General features: G+C 40.2%; 1 protein-coding gene across 4 annotated transcripts in view; it reads right to left on the bottom strand.

The window, feature by feature from the left end:
• Positions 1 to 902: 902 nt before the first annotated feature.
• The window catches only part of KCNK2 (potassium two pore domain channel subfamily K member 2), a 126,671-nt gene continuing 108,299 nt past the window's right edge, over positions 903 to 19,274 (bottom strand). For all 4 annotated transcript variants that reach the window (XM_082217785.1, XM_082217786.1, XM_082217788.1 and 1 more), the window contains exon 7: positions 903 to 3,196. In XM_082217785.1, coding sequence (XP_082073911.1) covers positions 2,879 to 3,196 — 318 coding nt within the window. In that variant the 3' untranslated portion in view covers positions 903 to 2,878. The remainder of the gene's footprint in view (positions 3,197 to 19,274) is intronic.

Genomic DNA, 19,274 nt, shown 5'->3' with positions numbered 1-19,274 from the left:
ATTATTTCATTGTGCAAGTGGTACAGCCCAGGCACAGTTTTATCACCTTTGCAAGAACCCAGTGTCCAGTTTCGAGTATGAAGTGTGCTCAAAAGTGTGCACAGTTCCCCGCAGCGTAGAACAGGAACACAGGAAGCTAGCTTATACTGAGTCAGGTCTATATAGCTCAGTATTATGTACATTCACTGTCAGTTCTCCAGGATTTTAGAAATGCCAGGGACCAAGCCTGGAAACATATGCAGGCAATGTAAATGCTCTCCCATTTAGCTATGGCCCTATCCTCACCCTACTTTCCCATTACTTTCTGTAAAAGATCCACATGCGGATTTGAGTGCCCATGGACTTCAAAATGGACTTAATCCAAAACAATCTAACAGCTAAAAACTTAAGATGTTACTTGGCAGCCATTTCCATTAATTTCTAAGGCCAATTTTCACATCAGAACCCCAGTTGAAAGAAGTGTGAACAGATTATTTACAAATGCAACTGACTCGCAAAAAAAGTAGCATTTTAACCTGAATTTCAGGATGCTATTTAAATGCTGGCCATGTCTGAAAAATAGCTTGCAAAACCAATTCAAAGCTGGGCCTGATATGTAGCAACAGGAAAATAAAGCGCAACTGTATGCACCCAATCTCTTTGGTGTAGCTGAAGGGGACTCACTATATCATAGCCAATGTGTTTAAGACAAACATAAGGCAATAGCAGCAAGTGCATTTTTTTCATTGAAGAAGAAACAAGTTGCTGCTAAGAGGACCTATTATTTTATATCTACCAAAATAATTAGTTTTGTTTGCTAAAATTAAGGCTGTAATTGGAGCAAAGCTATCCTAATCCGCTGTGCTACTTTTACAACAGATTTCTCAGGGTTTTAATGGCGACAAACAGGAAACTCGGTAAGGCATGTTTTAATTAAAAACTTTATTATTTTCATTTTCATTACAATTCACAGTTTATGCATGGCAAGAGGACCTTTCTCACCATGTCAACATTCAGAACACTGTGCTGGGAGAAATGGTGGGGAGGGGCCTTTCCTTTGATGATCCTGGCCTGGTCATAGTTAATGGAACTTTGCTGATTTGAGATGTACACTCTCAGTAACTCTTCATTGATTGCTATTTACATTGATAACTTAGATTTGTTAGAAAAGAAGATGAAGCATCCGTACATTTAACATTCATAGTTCATAATGCTATTCAATAATCAGACAGAATGGATTTGTTACTTGAATTGTGTCCAATTGAAGTCCCATTTGGCTCTAGATAATCAGAGCCTCAATGCAGGCCTCAAACAGCTCTACAGATGCAAGCCTCTGATTTCAACGAAGTTTGCATCATAGTTATGCTTTGAGGATCAGGCTGCCTATTAATCTCTTAAGGGGTATTATATTTGTTTTATATACAGCCAGGATGAAATAGAATAAAACGGTGAAGAAAAATAAAAGACAATCCATTCCGTTATTTAAAAATCCTGCATTCCTTCTGAATCTTGCACACACTTAGAAACAAAAGACACAAGAGGCTATAAAATTAATGTTTTTCCCCCTCTTTAAAACAATTAAAGAAATCCCAAGGATTGGTTTCAGATCTGTGTATCAGCCTATTCTACCCAAATATTCAATTATATTCAGATTGTGCTATTGGTCAACTGTTTTTCACGCCTGCATTTGTGTTCAGATACCGTCTATATTCTCGATGTAGAAAGTCACAGTGATGCCAGTTTCAGCTGCATTCCCACTTTTAATCCCAGCTCCAGAATGGGCAAAAGCGTACGATGTAACATTCAGGAAAGCAATCAGCAGGCGGGATCCCTGTGCTAAAATAGCGTATGGCATGACGTGGCTAAAACAATGAAAATTTCAAATCCTTATCTGCCAGCAGCATGGTGTTTAATAGAAATGCTGATAATTCAGGATTGTTTCATGTTGATTCTGTGTAAAATGAGTCTTTTGATTGCACCAAGTTAATCTTACCTATCAAATTGGTTAATAATACAAAACTGAAGATTTTTGGTATATGATGCATGGGACTGAACTGCCAACTACGGCTTAAGTAATGAGACCTGAAATGGATCCATGAATTCTACAGGTCTGTTGAGTGTACATACTCTGCACCTGAGTAATAGAAAAAGAAAAGAAACCTACTTGCAGGGAGACACCTTTTGCAACCCTGGTAATTGCAGTGCCTTTAAAGCTAGACTTAGAAGTGGTGCTTTGATGTTTTTGGATTTGGCATCAGTTTCTTAATGCTGGTATCCTCAGCTTTAGACACCCTTAAAACATGATTGTTATGGTCTAGATGAAATATCAAAATGAGATAATGTTACTCATGCAAGAACCAACCAACAAACGAACAAACAAAAAACCATTATGAGAGTTATAGAGGTTCTGTTTCTTTAAAAGATAAGGCACTGACAAAAATTTCTTAGGTAAAAGGCTGCATAAGATTTTCTTGCCATTTACATATAGATTGTAGTCCGTACATGGTCCGTTCCTAGGCTTGGTAAGGTAGACCCTGAAAAGTTTAAGGACTGATCCCTCAAAGCTACATTGTTAACCTAAACCAGCAGTATTCATTCTTAACGCCTTATGGCACATTAGGAGAGATGAAGAAACAGTCTGGGCACAAAAAAGGCATCAAACATTGCTTGTTCCAGCATTTGTCAATGACAGAAGTGCCATTCATTTTGTGTCTTTCAAGAGATACGATGGTGACTCTGAATCCTTATTGTGGGTGGATTTCTGTTGGAATTCATGCACATGATAAAAATAATGCTATTAGCATCAGTTATGGACAAGGGGGGGAAATATCAGGAACTACAAGGTAAAGTCTAAACCGTAGGCTTCTTCTTATTAAAAGATCAGGATTCAAAGTCAGTGCTACTTAATGTTTTCAATGACAGCAATCTCTTCTGCTGCACAGTGAGGAGTCAAGCCATTCATATAAATGCTGTCCGTCTTTGTGATGGCAGGCAAGAGGTCTTTCTCGCTGGTGAGGTGGTTGACAGACAAGGTTCTCTTGCAAGGAGTCAGGTCTTGGCTGTGGTTCACTGCCATTTCTGCAGAGAGCTTCCTTTTGATGGAGGTAGCCCGCTGGAACTTGTCGTAAATCTCCACACTCAGGCGTCTACGTGTTTCTTTGAACTCTGCCGTGACATTGGCTGTCCATTCAGCTGCATGAGCTCTGAACTCTCCCACCTAAAGAACAGAGGGGAGAAGGGGGGAGGGGGGAGAGATAGAAAGAGAGAAAGATTGGGAGAGAGGGGAGAAAGATAATGTCACTTTGCACTATAAAAATCCATGCATCTATTAAATCTCCATAGGAACAAAAGTTGACCATAGGCTGACAAAGAGCAGCTACCCATTGGCACACTTCCTCTGTGCCCACAAATACTCCCTTTGATTGATGCCCAGATTTCGCATTATTTTGTTTCAGTGGAAGAATTTAGCTGCCATCTTCCTGATATAATAAAAAGGACACATAGCAACAGCTAAAAAACCTCCACAGCTAAAACATTTCACAGCTCTTTTTATAATTTTATCTGGGCCAGTGAGGTGAAATTGCCTTTAAAAATTAAGCCTCGACAGCTGAGAGGATCCCAGCTGCACAGGGAGCACTGAATTCCCAGCAATCCAGAGCGTGTGTTATGTGTTGTTACCAGGGGAGCTGTCGTGGTTATTTATGGACACCCTGGCAGTATGTGTAATGATCCCTGTGAGACTCGACACAGGCGTTTCTAAATTTAGATGGAAAGGGCTTTTAAAAGAAAAATTTCAGCTGTCGCTGTTCTGTTTTTAGTGCACGTTCAAACTGAGGATTAATGCAAGTGACAGTTTTAGTCAAGTCAGCAGAATGATTGCCAGTCTCTCCCTCCACTGCAGTAATAAGATTACTACGTGAAACTTGCAAGAGTGGTAGAATGAAGTGATCACTAACACTTTCAAATCATGCATATATGTATATCCCAGGGTGCAGGCATAATGATAAGTGTGGAAAATCATTTCTAAAAGTAATGTGAGCTAATATTTCTCTTTTGTACAATTTGAGGCTGCTATATGTGGGTGGGGAGATACACACACACACACACACACACACACACACGCAGACACGCACACACACACACACACACATGATCTTGGTCTTGCGGCTAGCCACTTGCGCTGATGTTTTTTGCATTTATTATTTGAAATATTATTATTTTATATATTTATTTATATTCTGCTTTTTCCCAAATGTAATTGAAAGGAACATGCAATATATTTAAAGTAAAACAACAACAACATGACAGCAATCAATCACTACCAACAAATCAAAGCCATCAGTGATTAAAACTGGCTGAAACTGCCAAAGGTTTAACAGCCAAAGGATCAACAATCAACTATTAGATTTAAGGTATAAGGTAGCTTCCTAGGTTTCTTCCTAAGGGCTTTATGTATGGATGGCAACACTTTAAATCAGGCCTGGTAACAAATTGGCAGCCGGTGCAGGCAAATGGAGCAGAGGTGTAATATGCTGACGGGGTCTCATGCCTGTCAGCAATTGTGCTGCAGCATAATGCACTAGTTGCAGTTCCTAGACCAAGAACAAGAGACACCTCAGTGAAGTAATCCATATAGGGTGCATTGCAGTAAAAGTTGCCAGTGCCAGATGATTGCATTCTTTTATTTCTTAACACCATACATATCAATCACTCTCACTTTCTGTTTTTGCAATAAACTTGTTAATTCTTTTATTCTAATACTTGTCTCTTATCTGCTTGCTAATTCCCTGATAACTAGTGCTATTATAAGTTTCCTTGGTTCTGTGGCATGCTGCAACTCTGAGCTCAAGACCTGAAAATACATGTATTATACATGAATACCTGTGCATGCACATGCACATGTAGACAAAGACACACAGTAACACTCTTGATGAAGCCACTCGTGTACCCAATGAGCATTGGTTCATAATAAGATATAGATTTTTATGGTCACTCCATTAAATTTGGGAGCAGATAACGCATGGGCATTTTTACTTAAAACCCATTTGATTTATTTTCATGATTCATTAAGTTTAGAAAGGAGGTGTCAGACTGCTGCTTTAATCACTTCAAAGTGAATCTCTTTATAGTAATTACTGCACTTAAATAAATTAGCCTAATTGTTGAATTTTCAGTCATTGGCTGAAGCGGAGATTAGCAAGAATGTATCTTTCGCAAAAGTATAAAAAAAATAAAGCAACGTGAATTATGAAGCATTCACTATTCAAAGTTGCATTGTCTGACCTTAAACAGAAAGAATCAGGGTTACAGATTTTGATGAACTACAATAAATTTATTGTGGAGATACCTTGCCAAAGGTGTTTTGCAGTAGTGGCCAGCGAGGTGGTGTGAATGGGGCTGCGCTGAAGACCCGGCTTCTCAATGCTGCACAATGCTACCAGTTAACAAGAAGAAAAGGAGGAAGGACAAGGCAGTGGGGGAGCTCCGCATGATGTGGGCACAGCAGGTGGAAGCACTGGATTGGCTCCATGGTTGCACCCACACCACACAAAGCTGCCCACTTCCTTGCCCTTCCCCCTCTTGGTAAGTAGCAGCCATGTGCACCATTGGGAAGTCAGGGAGGCAATGTAGCTGCACCCACATAGCCTCACCAGCTGGTATTGGCCACTCACATATTGCCAAGGGACCCTCTGGAATGGTGTGTGATGGGGCATGGAAGGGTTGCAGTAGGCTGAGGAAAGTCAGCAGGGCTGCCTTGTGCAAGCAACGAGCCTTTCCGCTCCTGCAAAACATCTCTGGATCCATGCCAGTGTGTTTTTAAATCCTATTTTCTATTCTGTATAGCATCCAGGATCATATGAAAAATTAATCAGCAGTCATACTGTTTCTTTTTCAGGTCTCCCCTCGATGGCAAATTGAGAACATGTACCTTCCATTTACAAAATTCCTTCTGTGATGGTTCCTGATTTAAAAGGGGCCAAGCATTTTCACAACTAAAGTTGCTAATAAAAGCAAACAGAAGTCAAAAGCCACACTCTAGAGAAGATTAAAAACACATTAAGTCCCTTTGAAATTAATGAGGCCAGTATCTGCACTTAATGCAGCTTGAATTTAGTGACATGGAGTCATACTTGCCAATTTCTGAACTGTTCCTTCAGGGTTCCCCCAGTACCACCACTTATGCTGTTATAATGGAATGTGAAAATGTCACTGACAATCTGGACTGTTATATTTCAAGACAATGTGCAAAGCCTCCTGGATTTAGAATGAGATGTTATTAGACTTGCTTTGTTTTGGATACCACCTTTCTTCTCTGTCACCATCCCATACCTGAGTTCAGGCCAGATCTTGAACTGAACATCCTGAACTGACCCCTTATTTTGTTGTTGCTAAAGAACCAGTTGGCTATGCAGCAGGAACTATTCACAAACTCTGCAAACTGCTTGGTCACACATCCAGGAGATGACAGAAAGTTACATCTCCCCAAATTACTGTACAATTGGAGGAGGGGGCATGTTCAACAATCTATATTCACACCATTTGTATAGATGGCTTTGCACTCAATGTGTCTCTGAAAAACTCCAAAAGCGCTGGCACTCCTCATCACATGCAAAGCAAAGTGTATGGGCTCCACCCTTGCAAACTGTTTGTCCATGTCATCTTTCAACATGGAAATTCTGTAGGGTGTGGTACCAAAAGCACAATTTCCCTAGGTGATCTAAGGTCTATAAAGGGGAAGGTGGTTTCTCAGGTAGCTTGGTCCAGATCTCGAGCAATCTAAGTTCTTAGTCATAAGGTACCTCTGAGGCCTGTTTCCTTATTACCTTCTGTAAGTTTTAATAGTAATTTTTATAATAAAATGGAGTTCAGGTGTTTTTGGTGGTGCCTTTAGGCAGAAGTAACTCACAGAATAAAAAGGTGATAGGGATTTAGTGCAGCACACTATTAAGGCACTCCCATTTCCTTTTGATTCTTGGGTTACTTGTATATATAGTGGTGTCATCCTTCTCTATTGCATCTGATTGGAGAAAGTTGGCATCACAGTTGTTGGAAGTAACAATGAGCAAGACTATTGCTCTGGACTCTAATTCTTCTGTGCCCTCAAATGCACTCAAAGAAAATGTTACCTTTTCAAAATACAAGTGGCTTTCCCATGTATTGCTAAAGACATAAGCTCAAAAGGTTACTGATGGAGGGCTGCGCAATTTTCAGACTGCCAGAGCTCATAAGCAACAAGCTCTTGTAATTAAATTCCTCCTCCTCTTTATAACAATGTTTTGGTGAGAGTTCAGCTTCCTTCCCCCCCCTGAGGTATGACATTTTCTCATAGTACACTCAATTTTACCTTAATTTGTAGCGTAGAAGTCAGTCTGTAGCTGATGCTAAGTGATTGAAATGCCAGTTGTTTGGGATTTTGTACTGAAGACCCAAACATTTGTACATGCGTATCATACAACAGCAAGGGCAATCTAACTTCTTTCACTGAATCTCTTTTGGTTTATTAATGATACAGAATCCGGTACTAAAATTATTTATGTCCACACATACAAACACACACGCACACTTTATTCTGGAAAATATTTTCTTTACAGACATGTTGCTACTCTCTAAAAACTGGAATGAATGATTGGAGTTGAAATATATATTTAAATAAACATATGTGAGAAGAACTTTCTGAAAGCATATTAGCCAGTGTTCTTGAAGCCACAAACATGAGTCTGACCAAACTGCGGGAGGCAGTAGAAGACAGGAGTGCCTGGAGTGCTCTGGTCCATGGGGTCACGAAGAGTCGGACACGACTAAACGAATAAACAACAACAACAACAAAGAGAGTGTATAATGTACAAGTGGCTTCAAATGTAAATAACAGGGGCAAATGTAAGTACAAGGCATGCTTCAAGTGATTTAACCTTCTAAAATCTAAGAGCAGAATGTTCTTTACTGTCCGTATGGAATTGTCTCCCCTGTGTCCTGTCCAGTGTATAAGGGAGGTGGGAGACCACTTTCAGGCAGAGAGTCAGATCCAAAAGTAGCTAAATCTTCCAATCCAACTTCCATAGCAGATCTGATGTCTGTTACAAGCAGTATGACTTGTATTGGTGCTAAATGCTGAATGCAAGCCACATCTGAAAAGGAATAATCAGGAGGTGCCTGACTGTTCCTTTGCAGTTGTCTGTCCTGGGCTTGATGTCCTATGTCATTACTCGAGTGGCCGGTAGGCATGGCCTAGTCACACAGCCTGGTGTGCCTAACAAAACTGTCCTAAATGAACAACTGAATGAAGTAACTCATAGGCTGAAGACATCCTTGTTACAAAATGCATATGATTTTCAATGTGAAGTTTGAGATGCTTTCAGTGTACTGAACTCCCTCTTTTATAATTTCTAACAATTATGACTAATGCATTGTCTGAAGCTCTGAAATCATTTTTGCTGATGTAGTTGTCAGTTATTTAAAAATAAAACTTCCCATTAACCTCCTGAGGATACAGCAGTCTAACTAGAAAGAATAATTTAAGTGTCACATTATCCATGCAGAAGACTAGAGTACAGAATGTTTTGTCTTTCCTTTCAAAAATCTTTTTTCAACATCTCAGGAGCTGCTAAGTTTGCCTCTGTTTCTGAAAACAGATGGGCTCAGATGGAATCACTAGAAAGCAGGGTGATTGCTGGGGTACTTGTGCCAATTTATTGTTTGGCTAGGAAAGCTGTTCCACTTTTAGTTCACTTGTCTTTGAAGACTGCCAGCGAGATGAATTTCTGAAAAAACTGAAAATAGCAGGACACTCCAAGGTCTTTTTAAAAGTTTCCAGCTCTTTTGGTTGCAGACAAAAGCATAAAATTATGACTTCAATAGGGCCTAATGGTTCAGAAAGCAAATAAAGGAACCTGTGTTTCTTTTAAAATCCATCTGGGTGATTATGGGGGATGGGAATAAATTTCAAACACACAAGCTAACCATCTATTGCTTTACTGATGGTCAAGTAGGTCCCTGAACACTAATGTTCCATCAAGAACCCTCTTGTTCCTCTGATGAGGTTACCATGAACAAAAGGCTGTGGGTTTTGTTCAATACACGAATAAGCCATCCAGTTTCCTGGCTGATTCAGACTCCATAATTCCAAAACTTCCACACATTTCTGCTTTCTTTCTTTTGTTATTTGGAGAATAATCCTTCAAGTTTGAAAGGAAAGGAGAAGAAGCAGGCCACCCCAATAATCTAACTCCAATGCTTACCCTACACTCACACCCAAAACTTGCAGCAGAATAATGACCCACATGCTTACTTCAACATCTCTTCCCTAAATCATGGTGATTGGAGTGCACTGTGATTAAAAGTGGCACCAGTCCATCAAAATGAAAGGTATGTAAACCTCTCCATCCCCTTCGCTCTTGAGCTCTGGGTGTTTCCCCAGTCAACTTGGTTTCGATTCACAAAAAAATTAAAAGTCGTGGGAAATGACTGCATTTAAGCTTATGAAAAAAGGAGGCAACTGAGAAGATTAGGTAGTCTCTGCTCCATCTCACTATGCCTTATTAATGGCACAATCTGACTCCATAACCTGAAAAGCCACCCCAAATCAACCCTAGTTGCCTGGTTATTTGGGGTACACAAACAGCCACTCCTGCTAATCACAGTCCTCAGGGACTGGGCAGAGATAGACGTCACCTGGAAGCAGCAATAAGCAGTGACTTGAAAGCAGATACCTGGCTCAAAGGTGAAGTATGACAAGGAAAAGAAGCGGTAAGGCAGGAAGTTGACCAGATAAATGAACTTCAGTACTATGGACAGCTCCTTATTAGGAAAAAACCACCACCCTGTTCTGTAAATCTCTGGATAGGCCTGTGGTATGTCAAAATACCATTCCCTTAAAGATAAAGGTAAAGGGACCCCTGACTGTTAGGTCCAGTCACGGACGACTCTGGGGTTGCAACGCTCATCTTGCTTTACTGGCCGAGGGAGCCGGCGTACAGCTTCCGGGTCATGTGGCCAGAATGACTAAGCTGCTTCTGGCGAACCAGAGCAGCACATGGAAACGCCATTCACCTTCCCACCAGAACGGTACCTATTTATCTACTTGCACTTTGTGCTTTCGAACTGCTAGGTTGGCAAGAGCAGGGACCAAGCAATGGGAGCTCACCTCGTCGCAGGGATTTCAACTGCAAACCTTCTGATCGCCAATCCCTAGGCTCTGTGGTTTAACCCACAGCTGGCCTTTAATCTAGTACACCTCTGGAATTCTGTCATCTCCTGGAGAGTCTATTGTTGTCTCAGTCAAGAGAGAATAAATGAATATGGAGTCTTGGGCAATTGAAAGGTTGGCTCTTCAGATAACTCAGATGATCTGGTCTACTAGTGCCAAATTCACAATGATTGGAGGCTCTTCTTCTGTACTGGAGTCCATAATCTGATGTCCCTAAAAAAGGCTATCTCTGGGGGCCATCTTACCAGGAGCTCCTGGAGCTCCAATTTAACAGGTAGTTGTACCCACCCTGTGGATTCCCCTAGGGCCAGATGCCAAAGAGATAAACAATTATGTGATTTTTGGGAGACATGTGAAGGCAGCCCTGTTTCAGGAAGCTGTTAATGTTTGATATTGTGCCGTGTTCTTTTCCACTCTGTTGGAAGCTGCCCAAAGTGGCTGGGGCAACCCAGTCAGAGGGTTGGGGTACCAGAAATAAATTACTAAATGGCATATGCAATGGCTGCAATATGCAGTTCATTGGTTCACCATGGAGGTAAACTGCATTTTGCAACCTCAGCATAGATAAAAAAGGTAAAGGGACCCCTGAGGTAAAGGTAAAGGTCCTGTCGTGACCGACTCTGGGGTTGCAGCGCTCATCTCACTTTATTGGCCGAGGGAGCCAGTGTACAGCTTCCAGGTCATGTGGCCAGCATGACTAAGCTGCTTCTGGCGAACCAGAGCAGCACACGGAAACGCCGTTCACCTTCCCACCAGAGCAGTACTTATTTATCTACTTGCACTTTGACGTGCTTTCAAACTGCTAGGTTGGCAGGAGCAGGACCGAGCAATGGGAGCTCACCCCGTCACTGGGATTCGAACCACCAACCTTCTGATCGGCAAGTCCTAGGCTCTGTGGTTTAACCCACAGCACACAAATTCTAACAACAACAACAACCCTGGACTGAGCCCCACTCACCCAGAATAGCTCTTTGATAAATATGGAGGGGAAGGAGAATAAACTGTTTTTCCAGTGAAGAGTAGCTTGAGCATCAATGTCTTACTCAGTTTGCTTTTGTGTGTTCCTGTCAACATGGGAACTAGGTAACTGAGGATTATCTGCTCCCATATGAATCTGTCCAATAACCAATATCTTCTTTTGATACCTTTTGTCTTGAGTCCAAACTTCAGAAGTCAGACATGTGGCAACTGGAGAGAGTTTTCTGTACCCTAGTAGCAAAATACCTTTCCAAGAGACATTTGTCTGGCACCCATTCTGAATTGTTTTAGGTGACAGGTTAAAACTATTTGATGTAATGAATTTCAGTGCTGCTTTTGAGATATTCATTGTGTTCTGATGGTTTAGTGAGATTGTAACTGGTAATTGTATTGTATTGCATTTTATTGTATTTAATAATTGTATTGTATTGTATTGTATTATAATTGTATTGTATTTTAATGAAGTTGGGTGATATCAAATGTTATTCATACATGGTTGGCTATCACCCAGGGGCATTAAAGAAGTTACAATTTTTTAAAAAATGTAAAGGCTATGTATAAATTCATTGAATAAAAATACAATAGCCTACAGCATATCCCATGCGGAATTACTGAAAATTCACCACTACTACCCCTTCTTAACACAAAGCATTTTTTGGCATTTTAAATGCGCTCTCATGTGCAATTCACCTCTCATTGAAATCAATGACAAAGTTCTCAGGGCTAAACTACTAATGATATCAAAATGGATAAACTGAAGTGTGGGAGTGGTGTTATAAGAATTTTAAAGCATACAGCATTGCATTTCTCTAACAGTGAAATGTAAAATGTTTGAAAACATTGTTCCCATTATTCTTTAAAAGGCTATTTTTAAAAAGGACATTTGGGTTATTTCCCTTCAGACTTGTTTATGAGATTAATATAGTGTTGGTGGCTGATCTCACATATGATACAGACATCAAAGATGCCTAAATGCTCAATATTCTTCATCAAGGAGCATAACTTTTAATGTTCCAGCTACACAATACACACTATTACTAAATACCAAAAGACAGAGTATGTCTTATGTTTGGCAAGAGCCTTTGAATAGAAATTCATATTCAGGAATTAATATACTGTATATAATATAACACACACACACACACACACACACACACACACACACACACACATTCAACCCCTCTGCCTGCCCCAGAACCCAGAGTTGCAAAAAAGTCAAACCCTGCTTCGTGACCTCCTTGGCTGGATTGTGTCCGTGAACTCTGATAACACTTAGCTAGAGAATAAGGAGTGTCTGCAGAAAGTAGCCTACTGTATAAGGGCAAATTTTGCATGTGTTGCTCTTCCTACTTTATGCTCCCAACACCTAAAAAAGATTGTCCACAAGTGAGCGTGGCCCTCAAACAGACAATGTTCCTCTACTTCTAACCTAAGATAATATCATCCTTGTCAATGATAATAATGAATGAAGTCCAATCTCCATGCTACTTACTTTACAGTATTACAAAATGGAGGACTACATGATTTGAAAACTGCATATTTAAGAAATGAGGCACTCCGCTGCCTCTGAAATTGAGCTTCATCAGAAATCTCATTCCAGCTAATTAAGCTTCTTGATCTTAGCATATTTTTGATAGGCAATTGAGTGACCAATGTGTGTTGTACAGCCCTTGATTGCCCAGGAAAATGAACTACAAGGGACAACGCCTATTGAAACAAACCAATGGGCCACAATATCAAAAGAGCAAATTGGTGCTTGAGTAATTGAATAGTATAATAAAGAACATGAAACCCCTGAGAGGGAGTAATGCTAAAAATGAACGCTAGAGACATGAGGCTGCCATAACATATGGACTACATTCGTGTTGTTTAGTAACAAACAGTCTTACAAGCAATAAATGTTTTATTATATATTCATTTGCCTCTCTCTTCTGCACTTGTGAACGTAAGGAAGATTATATTAATGTTTCTCAGACTTCTGATAAGCAAGGCACACTTTTTCTGTTTTGAGATGGAAAGCACAATTCACTGTTACACCTAGGGTGGTTTACTTTTACAAGGTGTAAATATTACCCATCCTCAGAGGAGCCTACACCATGATTGGAAGCAAGCAAGCTAAAGCTAAAAATTTGTGACAGGCAGCTTCCTCTGAGGAACGGATAATTGAGGTGCATTTCTCCTTTAGGAGTGATTGAACAGTCCAGTCACAGTGGATATGAAGACTTAATAGAATTATATGTGCCGTGTTGAGGTTGACTGAAAGGAGACCATGCCAGAGCAATGAATCATGAAGATAAACAACAGGTGTCCTCTTGTGTTTTTACATGATTCCCGACTTCCCAGCCAAACCTTAGCCTTTTATCTCTCAGTGATTTCCATAGGCAAGAGTTCATTCTTCCACAGAAATTTAATGGTGCTTAAAATCCTACCAAACATTTGCTTGTCCCTTCACAGGGAAAAGAGTCCACTGCGTATGTCTGGCCACAGCTGCTTCTGGATTGCTATCTTTCTCTGTGTGTGAAATTTCTTGCTTTTATTCAAAGACATACATGAGAGTGGCAAGACGCTTTATTTTCAGAAGGAAACAGAGCTGACCTAACTGTTAAAAGCCCTTCTCCACATACACAGTGGTCACCACCAGTTTCCTAAGTAGCAAAGCTGGGTCCCGGAGTACCCAAGAGTGAACTCCTCTTCTGGCAGTGCTGAGCCCTCCAATAGCTTTACAGTAAAGGAAAATAATCTCAGAACGACCCAGGCAATCCAGTTGTGTGCTTCCTCAGCAAAAATTGCACCACTTTGCTTGGCTGCTCCACCATCCCTTCTTGGTTAACTGACTTCTTGATAGCAGAATTTAACCCTTAAGTCGCACATGAAATGATCTCAGGTGTTGCACTTCCAACATGATTGTTCTCAGCAACTTTACTGCTACACACTGTTGCCAAGCTCCCTGTCTTGTGTTCTTCCTTCTCTACATTCATCCAAGTCACCTTTTGCTTCTAGCTACAGGAAACTAAAGAACACGGGGCTGCTCTCATGAAGACTATGATGATGTTTGCAAGCTATTTGGACTTGGGACCAGCAATATTTAATAGTATTGCAGGATAAAGAATCGACTCCCCTTTCACCAAAAGCGAAAGTAAATTCTTCAGTGACTGCCAAACACAATTGCAACAAAGAATCCTATATTGGCAGGGCACATAGGAAATATATATAAAAAGAGCTTGTTTTATGTGCTGTCTGGGAGCTTGCAAGGCAGAAAAGCTTCTGCCTACAAAAGAATACAAATGCTCCAACAAAATAAATCAAAATACTTTTATGTAATTTCCTTCTTTAAAAAAAAAAATCCTCCAAGGTAGCATGTTAATGCAATGCATTAGAGCTTCCCGGCAACACAAAAAAATCATAGAATTTACTCTGTACTTACTGCCAACAATAGTTCCAAAACCATTGTGATGAATGGGTTCGTTTATTGCAAGTGCTAGTGTTCTGGATTAAAAGAATGCCAAATGGGTCTAGGCATTTCAAGAGGAAATAGATATATATGATTTACAGCAAAAAGTTTGCTGTGGTACCTTAACTTCATAAAATCGGAATAAAAGGGGGAGGGAGTCCACATGAAAGCCATTATGTAACAGTATCTTGCTTTAGTCAAGGAAACATGAACTAAAGCACAATATGCTTTTCATTTCTGTAAAAACAGTGAATACACTTGTTTAGACTGCAAAAGTGAGAAAGATAATGATGTGAAAACACATTTGTTACAGTTGCTGAACAAACTAGGTTTGGCACAGTTTTGTGTTATAGTCCCTTCTCAAGTAGTAGTGCACTGAGTAGACAAAAGAAAAGTACTGTAATTGAAGCACTTAATGTACCTAAACACATTCTTTCCTTTTTAAGGGTCAGAGCACACATTGAACTGACTAAGGATATTAATCAACACAGTGGCTGGTTTACATTTATCTCCATTCTGGACAGCACAGTTTTTAGACTGTATGCCCTTTGGGGTAGAATTTCTTGTTTAAATTGTGTATGTAGCCATGTACGCTGATGGCGCTATATAAATAAATGTTAACAACAACAACAACAACAACAACAACAACAACAAGAACTGCTTATCACTACTATCACACTGTGAGTTTCTATGCCAGGAGCACGGAACCTCTGACAGAAAGCACTCAACATGGCACCCCATTCCAAGCAGCCTGCCCATGTTAAGTGTAACTTTTGGTCCAGCAACAATTAATATCATGCTATGTCTTATTCAACAATGACCATAGAAGGAAAAATAGCTGTACGTAGGGTCCTTAAAGGAAAGGGGCGATAATTTAGGAGTGTAAGAGTCCAGTTGGATCAGATGAGAGAGAGAGAGGTGGTGGGATATATATTTTTCTATGCCATAGTGTCACTTTTAGAAAAAAGACAGCTTGTGAATATTATGTTAGAGCTTTATTAAAAAATATGTATAATAAGATTAGAACTCATGCACTACCCAATGAAGTTGGTTGGCAGCATATTTAAGCTGGATGAATACATAATTAATTTATAGAATTGAATACAGTTCTGGGGGACAGGTCTGTTGATGGGTATTAGCCTCCAGGCTAATGGAATAAATGGAAATTTGCCTCTGAATGCCAGTTGCTGGGAGGTAAACAATGACAGAGGGCTTCCCAGAAGCATCTGCTTGGCCACTGTTGAAACACAATGCTAGAGTAGAGTAGGTATCCAACAGGGTTTTGCTCAAGTTCTTTCTTATATCCATCTACTTCTGAATCCTTTTCTAAACACTGGCCAAACAGATGCTTCCAGGAACTCCACAACAAGCCATTCATGAAAGCAACACCCCCTCCTTGTTGTTTGTCCCCAGCATATGTTATTCAGCAGTGTTATTTAGTGGTATACAAAATAGCATTTAAAGGGCAAAATATTTAACTTAATGCAAACACGTGCACACAATGTAGTTTTTGTGACTCGCTTGTCTCTCTTTTCTTTCTGCCTTAGTATAGCTTACTACTCATGAGGTGGGGTATGTGGACACCATGCGACCAGCTGAAATCTTGATCAATTTCCATTCCAGGATACAAGTACCAAGATACTCTCAAAGCATGATGACACAGATTTGAGAGTAAAAACCTGATAGGGGGCATTGCCAGATTATCAGAGGCCAGGTTAAGGAATTAAGACAGAAAGATCAATCTAGAACTGAAAGCAGGTAAGTGATGCGAAAGGAGTAGAATAGCCTAAAAGTGGACTGTATCCAAAGTAGGACTAAGTTCCATCAGCACAACGATTTACACTTGCACAACCTAACTTTTTGACCTTTCCTCCCTCTTTGCCCCCCAATCTGTTCTAGGTCCACCACCACCCCATCCTCTGGAGCAGATTTGGGGAGACAACATTCCATTGCACAAGTATAAATCCTTCCGTTAGTGGATTAAGAGCACCAGATATTGCCCAGTGTTTCTTCTTAATGATGAGAATGAAATAGTATCCAAATAGCCTCTAAGAATGTCTCATAGGGAATCTAGCACAGGGCCTTCTTGGTAGTGGTGCCCACCCTGTGGAATGCCCTCCCATCAGATGTTAAGGAGATGAGTAATTATATAACATTTAGGAAACATCAGAAGGCAGCCCTATATAGGGAAGCTTTTTAAGGTTTAATGTTTTATTCTGTCTCTATATATGCTGGAAGTCGCCCAGAGTGGCTGGGACAACCCAGTCAGATGGGTGGGGTACAAATAATAAATTATTCTTATTATCATCGGAATATAAGGAGAGCGCTGCTGGACCAGACAAAAGGCCTATTTGGCACAGTATCCTGTTTCCTAACATGGCCAACCAGATGTATCCAGAAAGCCTAAAACTAATATATTCTATTCAGGGGCATGTTACCCGGCCACCATGACTAGGGTCTTACCCGCTCATCAATTTGTCTGGTCCACTTTTAGTGCCACCTAAGTCATCACTCATCCCTACATTTTGTGAAAATTAATCCCCTAATTTAACTATGAGCTGTGTGAAGAAGTATTTTTCCTTTTTTTGTATGTCATGACACTCCCATTGTTCAGCTTCAATAGATGGTATTATGAGAGGAAGACAAACCTATCTCTGTCCACTTTCTCCATACATATACAGTGGTAACTCGCAAGATGAATGTCTCGCAAGACGAAAAACGCGTAAGACGAAAGAGTTTTGCGTTTTTTGAGTCGTTCCGCAAGACGAATTTCCCTATGGGCTTGCTTCTTGCGAGTTTGTTTCCTTTTTCTTAAAGCCGCTAAGCTGTTAATAGCCGCTAAGCCGCTAAGCCGTTAATAGCTGCTAAGCCACTAATAGCTGTGCTTCGCAAGACGAAGAAACCGCAAGACGAAGAGACTCGCGGAACGGATTAATTTCGTCTTGCGAGGCACCACTGTATAATTGTATGCCCCCCTGAATTGCCTTTTAAAATAAAAAAGTTCCAAAAACTGTAACCATATAACTCTTTACAACAGGTGTCCTTTTAAGGAACTCCAATTAATTTTATAACAGAAGTACAGAAGATTTGTCCTAGTATCTTGAGACAAAGTGACAGGAACTCAAGCGTTTAACATCCCTGAGCCATATGTCAGATCAGGGCCCAGATTCACAGCCTTTCTCCCTAGCAGTTATACTATGCTTTTGTCTACTAGAAAAATATCTTCATTTTACTGTGCCATTACAAGCTGGATGCAAGGTTTTCCTGGAAGTAAATGGATGTGAAATACTGAAGTGCCCTCATACCAGACCAGATCAGGTAGCACTACTGAACATAGAAGGCATGTAGAGGATTGCTGACACAATATGTCTTCTATAACAAATGATTGGTTGCATTTTGTTTTGGGGAAATTATTATTATTATTATTATTATTATTATTATTATTATTATTAATAATAATGTATACCCCACCCATCTGGCTGGGTTTCCCCAGCCTCTCTGGGTGGTTTCCAGCAGAATATTAAAATACAATGATTCATCCAGTATTAAAAGCTTCCCTAAACAGGGCTGCCTTCAGATGTCTTCTAAAAGTCCGATAGTTGTTTATTTCTGATGGGAGGGCATTCCACAGGGTGGGCACCACTACTGAGAAGACCCTCTGCCTGGTTCCCTGTAACTTCACTTCTCGCAGTGAGGGAACCGCCAGAAGGCCCTTGGCACTGGACCTCAGTGTCTGGGCAGAATGATGGGGGTGGAGACTCTCCTTCAGGTATACTGGGCTGAGGCTGTTTAGGGCTTTAAAGGTCAGCACCAACACTTTGAATTGTGCCCGGAAAGTACAAATGAGCAGATATCCCTAGCAGAAAATATTCTGAATGTGTTTCTCTTTTTGTAAAACATGATTTCTTCATACAATCTATATACTAATAAAATATTTTCTTATCCAACGCCCAAGAAAACTCAAATGACATTTTAATTAAAATAATTTATAGCCACACTATCACCAACAGATGTACATTATCATGTCAAAAAATAAAATAAAATACACCTGCAGTGAAACCAATACATTTGCCTCAAAATGATAACAGATGAAGACACGTCAGAAGATGGATTAATGGTCCATAAATGTGGGCCAATGCTTACATTATAGGAAATACATACTTTCACAAATCGCTAATCTTAATATTTGGTATAACCTTTCAGAAATTTACATGCTGAGAACCTCAAAGGACCAATAATTCTGGGAATCTACCATGCTGCAGTCACTACAACCTCTTTGCATTTCATTGATAAGTAGAAAATATAACTCGCAACTGAACCTTTGGGTCTTATCACATTCGCTCTGTATTTCTGTCTAACTGTTCTGGTATATGTGCTGCCGAAGTGAGCATGTCTTTCTAACTGTTTGGCTGAAGTATTATCACTTGGTTAAAAGTAGACAGAATTAAAAAAACAACACAGTGCATTGAACAGCTATGTCTTTACTTGCTGACAGCTATTGCTTGATTCAGTTATGCAGTAACAAAACACTCCAATTAAAGGAGCAGAAATTGGGGGGGGGGGTTATAAAAATCTTTAAGAATTGTCCAGGTATTATAAATTACATCCTACTGCTGAGTACTAATGTTGTCGTCAGCACTCCTAACCATGAACTTGGCTTTT

The sequence above is a fragment of the Podarcis vaucheri genome (assembly GCF_965113315.1).
Source record: "Podarcis vaucheri genome assembly, chromosome: 3".
Classification (NCBI taxonomy): domain Eukaryota; kingdom Metazoa; phylum Chordata; class Lepidosauria; order Squamata; family Lacertidae; genus Podarcis; species Podarcis vaucheri.
Note: the sequence above shows the minus strand (reverse complement) of the source record. Positions and strands in the feature narration are given on the sequence as shown.